The sequence below is a fragment of the Prionailurus viverrinus genome, chromosome B1 (genome assembly GCF_022837055.1).
Source record: "Prionailurus viverrinus isolate Anna chromosome B1, UM_Priviv_1.0, whole genome shotgun sequence".
Lineage (NCBI taxonomy): Eukaryota > Metazoa > Chordata > Mammalia > Carnivora > Felidae > Prionailurus > Prionailurus viverrinus.
The window spans coordinates 167,037,296-167,054,296 of record NC_062564.1 but is presented as its reverse complement, the minus strand read 5'-3'; the positions used below and the strand labels follow the sequence as shown (position 1 = coordinate 167,054,296).

The window sequence follows — 17,001 nt, the reverse complement described above, 5'->3', positions numbered from 1 at the left end:
AAACCGACCAGTGCAGCATCCAAGGGGTCTGTGTATCCTTCAGAAGACTTTTGCTTTAACTCCGGAATGAAATAGGGAGTCACTGGGTTTTGAAAAGAGGAATGATATCACTAATGTTTTAAAATGATCAGTGTGTCTGCTGTGTTAAAAATACTGCGTGTGGTGGGGTAAATGGTGCAGGTTTGGCAGGGGCCATCATGTGTAGAAGCTATGAGACTGGCTAGGAAGTTTTTCTAATAACCCCAGTGAGAGTATGGTGGTTCGGATCATGGTGGGAAAGATGAAGGATGTGAAAAATGGTCAGATTATGAATATGTTTTCAAGGAAGATTCAACAGAATTTGCCAAATAATTAAACTAATTTGTAAGATACATATGTGCGTATATCCACTGAAGGATACCTAGTGTAAATCATTAAGCCAGAAGAATATATGCTTTATTAATTCCACTTTCAAGTATTTATTATTCATAACTTCCTATAATCTATACCGACTGCTGCTACCTTGCTTCTAGGCACTATAATGATGATTTTCAATGACTTTTTGAAGGTTTCAAATGCATTTTATTTCTTTAATTATGCTATATTTTAATGAGAAGCAGAGTGCTTAAACAACAAGTCGACTTGGGAACAATTTTGTATTACAGTAACTTGGATGGTTATTTATCATTCCACTCTTCTGGGGTGACTCTGCCAACAGGAGACAGGTTCCATTCTATTCCAATCTGTGTGGCTGTAAACACCCATGCGACAACACAGAAAGCACTTCCACTGGCCAGCACAATATTACCATATTTGTCATGAAAATCTGGTGAGTGTTTTTCATGGCTTTGTCTAATTTGTTGAATGCTTCGAATCTTGAACCTTCTTAGTGCATTTCTGGTCAAGAGAAACATCATGAAGGTGTGATAGGACTGCAGCTGATTGCAGCTGCTGGTCTACTTCCTTGCAAAGAGACCTGGGAAAACAAAAGATGAGCAATGACATCTGATCTACATTCAGTTCCCTCCTCAGAATATTTTACTCCCACTACTCCTTACGGAGTGACCAGTCATGTAGCTTTGATAACATGATGTCTGGATTTGAGTCTCAGCTCTACTACAGATTAGCTGTATGAACCTGGGCAGTTACTCAACCTCTCATTGCTTTAATCTCTTCAATGGCAAATGGAGACAATAATGTCTACCTCCAAAAAGGGTGCTGTGAGTGGAACAGCACTCTGGCTGGTCTTAAAGGTTAACCTGCTTCAAGTTAACACACTCCTTACCTGTTGACCTCAGGGTCCTTGATCTATAACATAACTAATTCACTTTCTTTGAGATTTGCAGACCACTGGCCTTAAGGAGTGAAGGAACAGAATTTTCCTAGGCCATAGAAAACAACAAGTCTGTCTGAAGCCGCTTCGGCCTTCTGATTAGCCCAGCAGTTCTTTAGCAAAATGTTTTTCTTTTTTAAATCACACATATGACTTTACCACCTCGCTTTGTGCATCTGTAGACCTTGACCTCCTTTGCAGAAAGAATAGAGTACTCTGGCACATCACGAAATAAGAATTGGACCCCCTTGCACAACACTCTCTCACCGAGATAACTTTTATAGCTGGCATCATCGAGTCTGCATGTAATCAAGAAATGTTGCAGGCCACTGCACTCCCTTTGCTGATTAACTACCCTAAATGTCTTTAAACGCCCTCGGGCCAGGCAGAAACCTTTGAGTTGGCTTTTGGACAAGAGTCTACCTTCTCCTTAGGTTGCTGGCTTCCTGAATAAAGTTCAAATTCCTTTCCAAACAAAACTTGTCTCTTGAGTGGTGATCTTCCAGGTAATGGGCAGCTGAACTTGGGTTCGGTAACATGAATATTACATGTGATAGTCCCTAACAACAACAAAAGTAAGCACACAGTGTTATCTTCTCTATTCTTCACAAACAGCTAAGGACTTGCTCCCTAGAAAGACTCCAAACTAATCAGCATGACTGACAAAATGACAATTCACAACATGTCCCACTAGTCCAGTGATACCAAAACTCAGGTTTCAGTCAGAATTACAAGGCATTCACAGAGTATGTCATACCTCTTCCTCATGCTGCTCCTTTTCTTCCCCTTTTAACCTCCTTCCTCATCTCCCCCTTCTCTACCTGTAACTCCTGCCCTGCACAAGTCAAAAAATCATGAAATCAGATGAACATGTCATAATAGCCCTAATAATTTTACTTTTTAAACAGATAGCTATATTGAACAAGAGATCTGGAAGCAGAAACGTGGAGTTCTGTCGATTTCTCTTCTTTGTGCAAGCTGTCAAACAGTGCTCCGTCTCTAGCAATGACGTATGTTAACTGCGGTCCAAATGCAGGCAACATGGACACAAAAATGCCTGAGGTCAGTACTTGTAAACTTGTAACTGTTCACTGAGATTTGCCAACTCAAATGACTTGATTCCCAACTTAGAAAACAAGACCCTAAGGTTCTCTTTTATTTCCTACCAGATGGTAAAGTGGTACTCTTCATGACTGTGATGAAGGGGACAAAAAGAGAACCAAATGCCTTTCTTCTGAGGTCCCAAATACTCAGTTGTTTTTTTTTTTTTTCTTTTCCTGTTAGTCACGAATCTCTCCACCAAAAGGCACTAAAGTTTTAATTTGAATTGAATTCAGAAAGTAGGCTGAAGGTGAAAAGGGTCAGGGTATGACAGGTGCAGCCTTAATTCAATACAAAAATACTTGTGCCACATAGGATGGCACAAAACCAGAGAATAATTGCGATAACGGATTTCTTGTAGGTCATTCATGTATTCCTGCTAGTTTATGACAAACTGATTTCATTATTCCTATCTTCAAGATATTAAGTTGAAACTCAGATACTTTGTCTCTAGTGACACTGATCACATCCCTTTGTAGTTTAATTCATCCTTTGGTTATTCCCATATCTGTGAAGCTTTTCTTTTCCATCTAGCCTGAATTTTCTTGTACTAGTAAGTATCCACTGTTAAGATTTCCTTTTAGGAACTCCTGTAGTTTGTAGTTGGCATTTCATACTGTAATAAACAAACTGCAGTCTTTCATTCCTTTTTTGTTTTTCCTTGTCAGCATCAGCGGCATCTGTCTCGGTTGCTTTCATATCTACGTTTATCTATTTTTTGCTTAAAAAATGCATGTTAAGAGCTGCAAACCCATGGATTAGAAAAATTTTCCATATTGTTCAACTCTACATAACTTATTTTTATGATAAATTTCATGTTATCAAGAGTCCTAAGCCTATTACCAAAGAATTGAAGCTATAGGGTCTAATATCCATATGAAATCATAAAAAAAAAAGAAATTCAATAATGTAATGCAGGTAAAGAAAATACTTCTCAAAGTAGATGCTTTCTGATGAAAATGGACTACAAAGAGATGGAAGAAGACAGATTTCTCTAGGTAATAAGAACAAAGCAGAGGTTCTCTCATGCCTGTGGCAATAAAAGAAAAATACATTCTGAATAAATATAAATAGTTAAAGAGAATGAAGTATTCTATGAGGATAAAAAGGAAAAACTGATCGTGTCATCTATTTTATACAGCAATGCTGAAACTCACTTTAGGAAAAATAACTGATACTAGACTTCAATCTAAGTGCAATAAGGCAGTATATATATTTGAAGCTTCAGTGGTAACAAAAATAATTTCAAATCACTAAAGGCCATAAAAAGAAGCAAAGCAGTAATATAGTAAGGAAACCAATATTTAATGGATATATGCCTGTTTGCCAGACATTGTCCCAGAATTTTGCACATTTGTAAAAACAGTGCTGCAATGGTGATATTTATCTCCATTTTATACATGAGAACAAACGAATTCAAGACATGAATTCAAGTCCTCTGATTCTAAATCTGGTACGTTTTTCAACTGTCATGTTTTCTGAAAGTATATCCAATTCTGAATATTGGAAACAAACAAACAAAAAACCCCAATGTGGTTACTAGAGATGACCCTTTAATTGAAAACGGTTTGCTTCCCTTTACTATATTTACTGAGTGACTATCGGTGTGTCAGGATTTGGGCTGGGTGCCAGGGTACCATGCCTACTCTCAAGAAGCTTATAGGAGAGTAAGGGAATGAACAGTCACTGTCACAAGGAAGAGACACGCTAGAGATGAACACAGAATGTCCTTGGTCCACAGGAGGAGTTACATTTCAACCTGGAGTTCTAGAAACGGTTTTAGAGGAAATGACACCTAGGCTAGATCTTGAAGAATGATGAATACATAAAAAACAGGGGCGCCTGGGTGACTCAGTCAGGTAAGTGTCCAACTCTCAGTTTCAGGCTCAGGTCATGACCTCACCAGGTTTGTGAGATCAGGCCCCGCATCCGGCTGTGCGCGACAGCATGGAGCCTGCTGGGGATCCTCTCTGTCCCTATCTTTCTGCCCCTCCCCTGCTCTGGCACACTCTCTTGCTCTCTCGCTCTCAAAGTAAATAAATAAATTTAAGAAAAAAGATATAAAAAACAAAGCTGGAGTGTGGGGTGTAGATACATTAGCAAAAGTAAAAGCAGAGAGGGGCGAAATAGTATGCAGACAGGGCAATCTGGTGAGCTCAGTAACACCAGGTAGTAAGTGAAGTAAATGCCTGCAGATGAGCCTGGAGGGCTGAGGAAAGAACAGCAGTACAATGAGGACTTTATATGCCCGGCTATGACATCTGGACTCAATTCTATAGATCAGTGTTTCTCACGGTTGAGAAATCAGTGTGCAAACTCACACTGTGAGTTAACTGTGAGTTAACAATGACAATTCTTAGTTCTGTGTTCTGTATTTTTACTTTCATAATTTAAAGAAATGTAAGACAATAGTATGAGACCTAGATGATGTGGCTTATCAATTTTTGGTTCCTGTGTTTATCTTTGCTCTGCAAATTTGCTTGCACCGTTTACATTTGTTTATCCTGGGCTAATGTGAAAAGAATGGAGGCAGATTTTATATTTAAGTATGTGTTCACACCAGGGAAAAAATGAAGAATTAGACAAAGCAAGCTACGCCACAGCTCACTATATGGTACAGTCATCTGAAAATAAAAGAACTATGGCCACAGCAAGCACCGCTACAGATTCTGGACAATATTAATTAATGGTCATACTGAAATAATATTGTAATTTTGAATTTTCTTTATTGCATGGTTTGGTTCATTCTTAATTTGAAAATATTTTGGTTTCATAGCTGTATTAAAGAGGACAAATTTGGTTTTATGTTTATACATGTATAAGTGATTTTAAAATAAAATAATTGAAGAGGGTACAAGTAATATGAAAGAAATTTGTTTCCCCTTTAAAAAGATTCCATATGTAATCCAAGTTTGAGAAACATTCTCACAGGTGAGGAGAAACCACCTACAAGAGGGGGAAAATCTGGGGGAAGGGAAGCACTTTACAAAGATAACTGTGAGGTGGAGAATGGGTATGAAGATGGGAAAGCGGCAGAAAAGGTAACAGGTTATTTCAAAGTTAAGTGTTTATTTCAATGGCTCATGAAAACGATGATGAGGGTCTGAATTAACTACTGATAACAGAGATGGAAAGAAACTAGAATTGAGAAATACTGGGAAAACAATCAGTCTGATGTGGAAAATAAGTTATTCTAAGTAAACTGACTAAGTTCCTTCACTTAGCCTCTGGTTTAAGAATCTGGCCCCAAATTCTATTTCTGTTAAAAATCAACAGACATTGACACTGTAGCTTGTAGCTGACCCCAGAGAATTAGAGTGTGAGTGATCTAGGTACAGAATGCAGCAAGGTCAAATCAGACATACTTGAGGTACTCTAGGAACAGGGAGGTCGAGATACCTGAGTAGAAGGAGGGAGGCTCCTAAAAGGATTTACTGTACAGTTTTGAGGAAAAAATATCAACTTCATCCAGTCTAAGTGGAAGCATAACACAGACCAATAAATGTCCTGCTTAGTTTTGATATTAAGGTTTTCTATCTAACTTTAGGAAGAAAATGAGAAACTGTGTCCTATTTCTCAAATGTGCCTAAATATTACTAGTAAGTATCTCACAGAGAGATGGCGCTCAAGATGGGATTGAGTGAATACCAAGGTTTCCCAACCTGGGCACTACTGACATTTTGGGCCAAGTAATTCTTTCTTGTTGGGGAAGATACTCTTGCACTGCAGCGTGTTTAGTAGCATCCTTGCCTCTGTATACAACATACCGGTAAGTAGTATCTTCCTCCCCTCATTCGTGACACCACAAATGTACCTCCTGACATTGACGAATGTCACTTAGAGAGTAAAATCATCACCAGTTAAGAACCACTGTTGTGTTCAGAACAAAGTGTCTCCTATCACTTCTCCCATAATCTTCTAAATGTTCTAATCTTCTAATGTTCTATTCAATACAGAAGCTTAAATTCTAAGAAAAAACATACTCCCATTCCCTGCCATGGCCTGCATAAAGGTTGCCTACCAACATTTTTTCTCAAACTAATCTCAATTTTTAAAATGTTGTGCAGTATACAACTTAGAGGAATCACTTAGTCTACGTGGGCATCTGCTTGCTCGTCTATAAAATAAAAGAAAAAAGTGGGACTAATTTGGCTTTTCCCAACCTGCCTAATACTAAGAGTCATCTGGAATCTTTGTTACAAAATGTACATTCCTAGACTAACAGAGCATACAGGGGAATAGCCGGAGAATCTATATTTTTTTAAGCAAGTTCTCAGAAGTCTTGTCATCAGACAAGTTTATGGAACACTGAATTAGATGATCTCTAAGGTCCTATCCAGCCCTAACACACTAGACCTTTCCAAAGAGAAAAACATTTTAGGAAGACCATTTATTCTTTTAGGCCACTGGAGGAGTAGAGTAGTAATTGAATCACCACCATGGTAATTTAAAAAGCAGCACCTGAGTGACCTCACTGATAGGGAGCCCTTGGGAATAAGTTAGTCAACAGAGGACATTTGGCAGCATTTAAAAACATGAAAAGTACTAGTAATGCTGTATAGTGAATGGTATTTTCAAAGCTGATGCTCCTAGACGACATTACTCAATTGTAACTCCTTCATTTCCACCTGCTTTTATTTTTATTCTTTTTTACAGCGTCAGAATATTGACACACGATAAGAAACGATAAAAAAGGCAATCCTCTTGAAATGAAAATGCACATAACCTGTGGTGCCTTCTGTTCATAGATGTATTTCTCAGAAGACTATGCTGCTCAGGGAAGGATTAAGGGTACACAGTGCAAAGCGTCTCCCATCACGACTCCTTAAGAAGTATGGAAGCCCTGCAAGCAGTGATGCTGCTGGTAGAAATGCCAAACAACGATTCTATTTCATATGTAATGGCATCATCTCCTGAGTCACTGAATTGATGGCCGGTACAACCATTTGCTTAAGGCTGTGTTTTATGTCACTTCATTAAGCCTAAAAAGTTACATAAATGGATGTTACCTGAACAAATAAAAAGGCGGATCACAGTACTGAGCGGTTATGTCAGGAGGGAAAAGTAACAGAGTGGACAACTTGTGAGTTCATGTCCTCAAATGGCAAATGTTGCCTGAAAAAGGAAGGGATATAAAGTATGTAGTCTCCTTCAAATTCTATTCACAGTCAAAATCTAAATAAACAGACCAATTCTATCCTATTTAGAATGCTAGAAGTATTCAATAAAGTCCATCCTGAGAATAGTCATAGTGCTCATTCAGACAGTTTCTTTTATGGACCTGATCACATTAATGTGATTCACCCATTAAGTACCCAATATATATATTTTTAATCACAAAGTGCTTTCAACTATACTCATCTCCACCCTTTCTGACAGCTATATGTAAGAGAATGCAACAGTAACAGAGAGACTGAGGGCTTTTCTCCATGCCACACCCCGAGTCAGTGGCATGATTGTGCAATAATTCTTATTTTGTTTCCTATTAAACTTTGGTAGGCCCAGCAAATTTCCTCAAAGTGGATGTCCACGTGTCCATGTTAATTTTACATTTCAATCCATTTCAAAGACTAGAAATAGGTGACCTTGTTATTTTAGGTAATATAATTAAGTGTTAAAGGGCTTCTGTGGTTACTCTCAAAATATTTTATACTGGCATGCCTGGGTGGCTGAGTCGGTTAAGTGTCTGACTTCAGCTCAGGTCATGATCTTATGGTTGATTAATTCGAGCCCCACATCGGGTTCCATGCTAACAATGTGGAGCCGGCTTGGGATTCTCTCCCTCGCCTTCTTTCTCTGCCCCTTTCCTCTGCGCAGGCATGCTCTCTCTCTCTCAAACTAAATAAATAAATTAAAAAAAAAAAGATTTTATATTAACTGCATTCCATAGTTCATAGACTGCTGTATAGTCAGGTCCTTCTAGAAGAGGCTATTTCAGTGGATACAGCAAGTCAAAACATCTGGATAAATGCACAGCATTTCTTCCACTTAATCTTGGAAAATAAGAATATCATGGTTATAATAAATTCTAGAAACTTTGAAAATTTTGTACAGAAAATGATATGGAGTCACTGAGAGACATGAGGGGTGTGAGTTACACAGTCAGATTTGCAGTTTAGACATTACTCTGGTACAAGTATGGGGAAGGATTTACAGAAGAATACTGCAAATGTTCAATGAGTAATGATAAGGACTTGAACTTGGACAGTTCACGCAATTAAGGTCTCAGCATATGCCAATCTCTTCTTTCTATAGTCATATTTCTGTATCTAATCCTCAGCTTTGCAGAGCCAGAACACAATTCTTTGGCACAGGCACCTAATGATGACAGCCTCTGAGGAGCTATCTCATGCCACTGGAAATCTCAGAACTTGATGTATAGAGTGTGGGAATTAATTTTTTAACTTCAAAAGAAAAATATTCCATTCCAGTGACTGGAATACATCATTTATCTCTTAGCTTTACTAGCTTGACACTGATTTCAATCATAAAGTAACCTTATTATCAGTATTTCCCAAAAGATGTGCCTATTTTACTAGTTCTGTTTGATGTTAGTAGGTGTTACTTTTAAAAAGAGCTTCAAAGTCATCTAAGTTTAGGAAATACACAGGTAATAAAGTGAAACTCTTTTTTTTCAAGTATTTTCTAAACCTGTATTGTGCTAACATACACGGCTATTCTCTGAGAGGAATGGCATGTGGGACTCTCCAAACTTAGCAGAACATGCCATGCTCCCCAACCCCCCCCCCACCCCCCGGAGCGTATCTCTGTATTAGTGTTTTTCAGAACATACTTTAGGGAACACCAACGAATGTCTCTGTGCTCTCAATGCTGTTACATCATTGTACTCATTTCCAATAGTTTCATAGTTCCAGAAGGAAATTTCACAACAAAATCACTTTTTAGTGGGGACTTTTAACATATGACTGAAGGAGTTTAGAGTGTGTGTTAAGCTCAGGATGTCTTAACAACACTCATAGGAGTAATTAACGCTAGCCTTCATTATGTGATTCTATTTCTGCAGTTTTAATATTTGTGCAGATATTTCCCTCCTCTCCACATCTACCTTTATTCATTAAATGCTCTATGAATAGAAAGATAGCATGATTCTACAGTGGCCATTAGAATTACATCAACAACCCCTCATCGCATCATCTGAAACTTCCATTTAAATACTGAAATGCAACTGTACAAGCCATCCCTGCATTTAATCTAAATATGTCACTGATAAATCTAAATATGTCACTGATAAAATTTTAAATTTTAACTTTTAGATATCAAAGACATTTGAAATCTGAAAGACGCATTTAACTGAATGCTTCCATTTTTCACGCAAACTGTCTTTGATTTCTAACCTGAAATCAGGCCAGTAAGGTTCTACTCCAGAGGTTAATTTTGATCAAATCCCAAATTCAGATTGGAACATTTAGTGCTGCAAAATAATCCTTTCTTCCATGTTTCTGAAATCTCCAGATTTTTTTATTTCCGATTTAGACTATCTCTGCCCTCCTAAACTCTGCTCAAATACATCTGTAAATAAAACCTTTATGAGTAAGGCTTTTGTTCTTGTCATCATCTGGGAAACTTATGAAGCATTTGCAGAGAAATTCCATTTGATGAGAAGAGCACTTCACAGCCCTGAAGTAGTAACTATGATAACCCTCCAAGTTGTTTTTCCAGGCCCATTCTCTCTTTTAGTATACTTTTTTTTTTCTTTTCACTTTCATATAATTTTGAAAACTTTTAACAAGATGTTGTTCTTTTGTTCTTCTTTTGTTCTTCCACTTAGGCTCCATTATTTGGAAGTGAGAAAGACTTTGGCCAGAGGGGCTGACTCTAGTAAACTGATTTTTTTTCTTCTTTCTTGTAAATGCCTCAGAAGAAACAGTGAGACAGGATGCACTTTGCCAAACCTTGGGGCAGGGATTCTGCTTTAGTGAGCTGATATTTCATTTTAGTTCTTAAGTTCCTGAGGGAAGGACACTAAAAAAGAGGAGGTTACCCATCTAAACACATGCAACAGAAATTCAGAACACAGATTCTTGTTTTGAAAGTCTAAGACTTCCAAGTTAGAATTCTATTTTCAAAGAGGTTACTTTCAGCTTCTCTTTCATTAATCTAATGGAGTCTAAAATGTCACAGACTAAAAATGGCACTCTTAAATTAGTATAATTTAACCATTTGAACATTTGTTAATTGGAAAATAAGATTTCTACACAAACAGGCCATAATTTTGATTACGCAAGCCATTTATATGGCTTACAACCATTGCTGATGATGAAATTGTGGGTTTGTTTACATAATGTATTTTATCACATTTGTCAAATCCAAATCATAAGATCTAAAGACACAGACATCACTTTAAATTGTCCTTTAATGTCTTCAGTAATTGGTCACTGGACATTCATGACTTGATATTATAAACATAGTTAAGGAAGAACATGGGTAGAAATAAGAGTATGGGGGGCAGATAGTAAATACATAGCTCTAACTATGCCTTTCTTAGACTTATATTCTATTTGAAAGAAAGGTGGAGAACCAAACTCATGTATGTGTTTTTCTAATGCAAGCTAATTCTGAGAAAAAGGCACAAAGATCTAAGTATAGAAATAGGTGAGGGACCTGAATCCTTTGCCCTCCTTAGAATAAGAACATTGACTGAGAATGGAAGATGGATGGCTTCCTAAAAGCAATGGAATGCTGTTAAAAGAGGAAGGTAGAATGCATACTAAAATGAGAGAGAGAGAAAAAGTCCACTATAATGGAAGAAAATTTTGATCAAATCAAAGGTCCATTGGGGGTAGAGGTAAAAACCCAGAGATTTATTCATCAAATGACAGGGACCAGGAATTAGCTTCTCTACAGTTTGTTCTATCTCCAAAATTTTGTTTCTGTGTCAAAAGCTTCAAATAAATGTGCTGCACAGGCCCAGAGGAGTCAGTGTTATGGGCAATTACAACTGTGTGAGAATGAGCCCATACATACTCTTCTATTTATTTCTATAACTGAAAGTTGCCCTCTAAAGTTTTTTTGCATAATGAAAAGATCCTCTAGAAACCCTAAATAATACTGAGATTATTTTATTGCTTAAGCATGCTTACACTGAGCTCCTCTTATGTGACTACAGCCTGCTCAACACTGGAGTTACAAAAATGGATAAGAACGGCCCATTCTTTCAGGAATGCTCAGTTATTGGAAGAGACAGATAATCATAAGGTTTCAATATGAAAAGTGTTATAACAGATATGATCAGGATGCTATGTCATCAAAAATGAAAGGTACCTTTCTCATCCAGATTCATGAGGAGCTTCCTGGATTAATAATGGTGGATGAGTTAAGTTCTCAAATACACTCAACCAGACACAAAGAATGGGAATGGAGACACTTACTAAGGCCTTTTCTCCAACTATCAATGCTAAAATTTAGTTTTCAAATACTTCTCCTTTGATGGAGACCTTCAAGTTAAAACATATGTAAATCAAGACAGTCTTTTTTAATGTCAAGCTCAAAACAGCAGCACATGTAACAGTGGCACATAAGCATCATATTGAAATAAAACTTCTGGCTTTTTGCCTATTCTATAATACATTTTCATCTTGATTGAACCTCATATTATAATCACTATAAAAACTTGCTTTTAATGTTACTAAGAAATAATAGCAGTAAGCTTGGAAGACTTCCTTAAAAATAAATGTAGGCAATTTATAAGACTGAGTAGACACAAAATAATCAGAGTTAAGATAGTTAGAATCTAATTTTGTTCAGAATTAGTAATATCTGAACAAAGGTGGAGCCATTTCCTGCATTTTCTTCTGAGTTCATGATGTTGCAGGATCCCCTATAACTTTATAATTTAAAGAGCCACAGAGAATAACTAAGAAAATTTTGGGATTAATATTGGGAAATGAATAGTAGCCATGCTTCATGAAGGACTGAACAGAAGCTAGGTTATGAAGGTACTCCTCTAAAATGCCACGTGTAATCTAACAGCCTGCAAATGGTAACTGTCAAAATACTGGCAAAGTCTAAAATAGTGGTAAAACATACACCCAGCAGGTAGATAATGCCAGGAATTCCCCATATAAAACATTCATTTATTTGACTGAAAAAATAGCCCCATAACAACAACAACCACTTTAAGCCAAAACATCAGTTTTGTGTGAACTGTGTGAACTGTACTCAGTGTGAGAATGTATGGAAGGATATTGCCCCAAGCATAAAGAGATCAAGGGAGGCTGGAAAGATGATGGAGTAACAGGACCTTGAGCTCACCCTGTCCCATGGATACAACAAGAAAACACTCACATCAAATTAGGTAGTTTAAATATTATTTCTGGTAAATAACCCAGAAAACCACCTAAAGACTGGCAGAACAAACTCCACAAATAAAGGTAGAGAAGAGGCCACAATTAAGAGTGTAGGCAGGATGGAGATGCTGTGGGGAAAAAAATGGACCTCAGTAGTCCAGAGGAGGGAGGAGCCACGAGTGTGGAGAAGGGCAAGAAAGAGACGGTCACACTGGGGATCCCAAAGACATATCCCCATAAAACATTTGGCTTTGAAAGTAAGAAAGACTGGATTTACGGAGTTCTTACAACCAGTGGGACCTAAAGCCTGGAATTTTAAAAATCAGTGGTTTTGTTCTGGGAGAGCCCCAAGGGCAATAGGAAGCTGAATCCCCACCCTTAAAGAAACAGCATGACAAAACAGCTGTTTTGTTCTATACTGGGAGACACAGTATAGAAGCAGCAGTTTGAAAAATGTCCAGGGCATACTGGAGGGAAAGCTATTTACTCATCTCTGGGCCTCTCCTATAGAGGCAGGGATCACAGGAAGACCCCTTCAAGAACAAAGGAGCTGGCAGGAGCCATTTCTCTACCAGTCCCTCAGTAGACAGCATAAACACACGCTGCCTGCTACAGCAACAGCAGACATTCATTACCTAATTTTCCCACACCAAGCCTGACTCCCCAGTTTTGGCAGATCTGCCCTTTCCAGTCATAGGTGCCTCAGTCCTGGAGCTGCAGTCCCCCTCCCCAGAAGACCAGCACAAACCTTGCCAACACTGCATCTCTCAAGTAGCGTGCTTTGTGGGGTCTTAATGCCAGTAGCAGCAGGAGCAGCAGCAGTGGCAGGGCCCTGTGGAAGCCTGAGGAACACCTTGTCAAAACTGCACACTACCCCCCAACCCTTCACTGCCCACATGCAGCTCCACCTACAACTGCAGCTGCAGGTCTCATTTCACAAGCAGACCAATGCTGAACACCTTGTTAAAACTGCACGCCTCACTCCAGCCAGGGAACAAATACTACAAAGAAAGCCTCTGCACATGATTGGACTAAAGGAAAAAGTGGCCAGGACACAACAGCAGGGCACACAAAATACATTTAAGAGACACCTCCTGAAATGCCAGGTTCTGGGTAATAGGGGACATACTGCACTGCAGGGCACTGTGGGACCTCTTCTTCATAAGGCCATTGCTTTCAGGAACAGGAGACATACCTGACTTCCTAATACACAGAAACAGACACAGAGAGTTAGACAACATGGGGAGACAGAGGAATGTGTCCCAAATGAAAGAACAGGACAAAACCATAGCAAGAGACCTAAGCAAAAAGGATATAAGTGATATGCCTAATAGAGAATTTAAAGTACAGACCATAAATATACTCACTGGACTTGAGAAAAGAGTGAAGGACATCAGTAAGATAGATAAAACAGAACCAATCAGAGATGAAGAACATAATAAATGAAATTAAAACTATACGAGATGGAATAAATAGCAGGCTACAGAAAGCAGAGGAATGAAACAGTGATGGACAAGTAATCAAGCTGAGTGGTGAGAGGAAACAAAATTATATAAAATGAGAATAGACATACAGAATTCAGCGACTCCATCAAGCATAATAACATTCGTATTATAAGGATCTCAGAAGAAAAAGAGAGAGAAAAGGCAGAAAATTTATTTGAAGAAATAACAGCTGAAACCTTCCCTAATCTGAGGAAGGAAACAGATACCAGATCCAAGAGGCATGGAGATCCCCCAACAATATCAACCCAATGAGGCCCAAGCCAAGACACGGTAATTAAAAGGCAGAAAGTAGTGATAAAGAGATAATTTTAAAAGCAAGAAGAGAAAAGAACACAGCTTCATAGAAGGAAAATCCTATAAAGCTATTAGAGGACTTTTCAGCAGGAACTTTGAAGACCAGAAGGGAGTGGCATGATATATCCAAAGTGCTAACAGAAAAAAATCTGGGGGCACCTGGGTAGCTCAGTCGGTTAAGTGTTCTACTTCAGCTCAGGTCATGATCTCGCAGTTCGTGAGTTCAAGCACTGTGTTGGGCTCTGTGTTGACAGCTCAGAGCCTGGAGTCTGCTTCAGATTCTGTCTCCCTCTCTCTCTGCCCCTCCCCCACTCATGCTCTGTCTCTCTCTATATCAAAAATAAACATTAAAAAATTAAAAAAAAAATCTGCAGCCAAGAATACTCTATCCAGCAAGGCTATCATTCAGAATAGAAGAAGAGGTAGAGTTTCTCGGGCAACAAAAGCTAAAGAGGTTCATGACCACTAAACCAGCCTTACAAGAAATGTTTAAGGGGACTTTTTGAGTAGAAAGGAAAGACGACCATAAGTAAGAGTATGAAAAGTAGAAAACACAAACGCAGTAAAAATGAATTATGTCTGTAAAAACCAGTCAAAGGAGCCACAAAACAAAAGGATGTAAATTATGACAGCATATACATAAAATGTGGAGACAGGAAGAATAAAGAATGGCTTCAAACTTAAGTGACGATCAACTTAATATAAACTGCTATATGCGGAAGATATTAAATGTAAACCTAATGGTTACCACAAATCAACAAACAGTAGTAGATATGCAAAGAATAAAGGAGAAGCAATCCAAATGTATCACTAAAAAAAGCCTGCAAACTATGAAAGAGACCCAGAGAAGAAAGGATCAAAGAAAAATTACAAAACAACCACAAAACAAGTAACAAAATGACAATAAATACACAGATACCAAAATGGCTTTTAACATTTATGTGCAAAATGCTCCAATAAAAGGATACAGAGTAACAAAATATATTAAAAAAAAAAAAAAGACCCATCTGCCCATGGGAAACTCATTTCAGACCTCAAGACACCTGTAAAATGAAAATGAGGGGATAGAGAAATATTTACCATGCAAATAGATATCAAAAGAAAGCTGGGGTGGTAACACTTGTATTAGACAAAATAGACTTTAAACCAAAGACTGTATAGAAATACAAAGCAGGACACTGTAATCATAAAGGGGACAATTCAAGAAGATATAACAACTGTAAATGTTTACGCACCCAACATGGAAGCATCCCAATACATAAACATAAAAGAAATAATTGATAGTAATAAAATAATAGTAGGGGACTTTAACACCCAAGTTACATCAATAGATCATTAAAAACAGAAAGTCAACAAGGAAATATTGGCTTTGAATGATACACTGTACCAAATGGATTTAACTGAAAGACATACTCAGAACATTCCACCCTAAAATAGCAGAATACACACTTATTAAGTGCACATGGAACATTCTCCAGGATAGATCACTTATTGGCCACAAAACAAGTCTCAACAAATTTTTAAAAGACTGAAGTCATATTTTTCTGGCCACAACTCTATGAAACTAGAAATCAAACACAAGAAAAAATCTGGGAAGAGCACAGAAATCTGGGAAGAGTTTAAATAACATGCTACTAAGCAATGCATGGGTCAATCAAGAAATCAAGAAGAAATCAAAAGTTTCATGGACAGAAATTAAAATAAAAACACAATGGTCCAAAATCTCTGAGAAAAAGCAAAACAGTTCTAAGATGAAAGTTTAGATCAATACAGGTCTACATCAAAAAGCAAGAAAAATCTCAAATAAACAACCTAACCTTATACTGAAAGGAGCTAAAAAAAGCAACAAGCAAAATCCCAAACCAGAAAGAAGGAAGTAATAACAAATACATTAGAAATAAATAAATAGAAATAAACAAACAAAAACCCAATAGAATAGATTAATGAAACCACGAGATGGTTCTTTTTTTTTTCTAAGTAGGCTCCACACCCAATGTGGAGCTTGAACCGACAACCCCCCAAGATCAAGAGTCTCATGGTCTACTGAATGAGCCAACAAGGTGCCTCAAGAGCTAGTTTTTTAAAAGAAATCAATAAAATTGATAAACCTATAGCCAACTCATCAAAAAGAAAGAAAGAAAGAAAGAAAGAAAGAAAGAAAGAAAAAAGAGAGAGAGAGAGAGAGAAAGAGGATGAAAATAAAATCAGAAACATAGAGAAATAACAACGAACACCACAGGAAAATGAACAATTATAAGAGAATATTATGAAAAACTATATGCCAACAAATTGGACAACCTAGAAGAAATGGATAAATTCCTAAAATCATATCTACCAAAACTGAAGCTTAAGAAATAGAAAATTTGCACAGACTGATAACCAGCAATGAAATTGAATCAGTAATCAAAAACTCCCAACAGAGGTTTTTCAAGATGGCGGCTTAGGAGGACGCTAGGCTCACCGCACGTCTTGCTGATCACTT

General features: G+C 37.7%; 1 protein-coding gene across 5 annotated transcripts in view; it reads right to left on the bottom strand.

Moving 5' to 3' along the window:
- Positions 1-556: 556 nt before the first annotated feature.
- Positions 557-17,001, bottom strand: part of LOC125164161 (cytochrome c oxidase subunit 7B2, mitochondrial) — a 166,022-nt gene continuing 149,577 nt past the window's right edge. For 3 of the 5 annotated variants that reach the window (XM_047856697.1, XM_047856694.1, XM_047856698.1), the window contains one exon: positions 557-955. In XM_047856697.1, coding sequence (XP_047712653.1) covers positions 657-896 — 240 coding nt within the window. In that variant the 5' untranslated portion in view covers positions 897-955 and the 3' untranslated portion in view covers positions 557-656. Of the gene's footprint in view, positions 956-7,422; positions 7,529-17,001 lie in introns of all 5 variants that reach the window. The other 2 variants (XM_047856695.1, XM_047856696.1) reach the window with 1 other exon arrangement.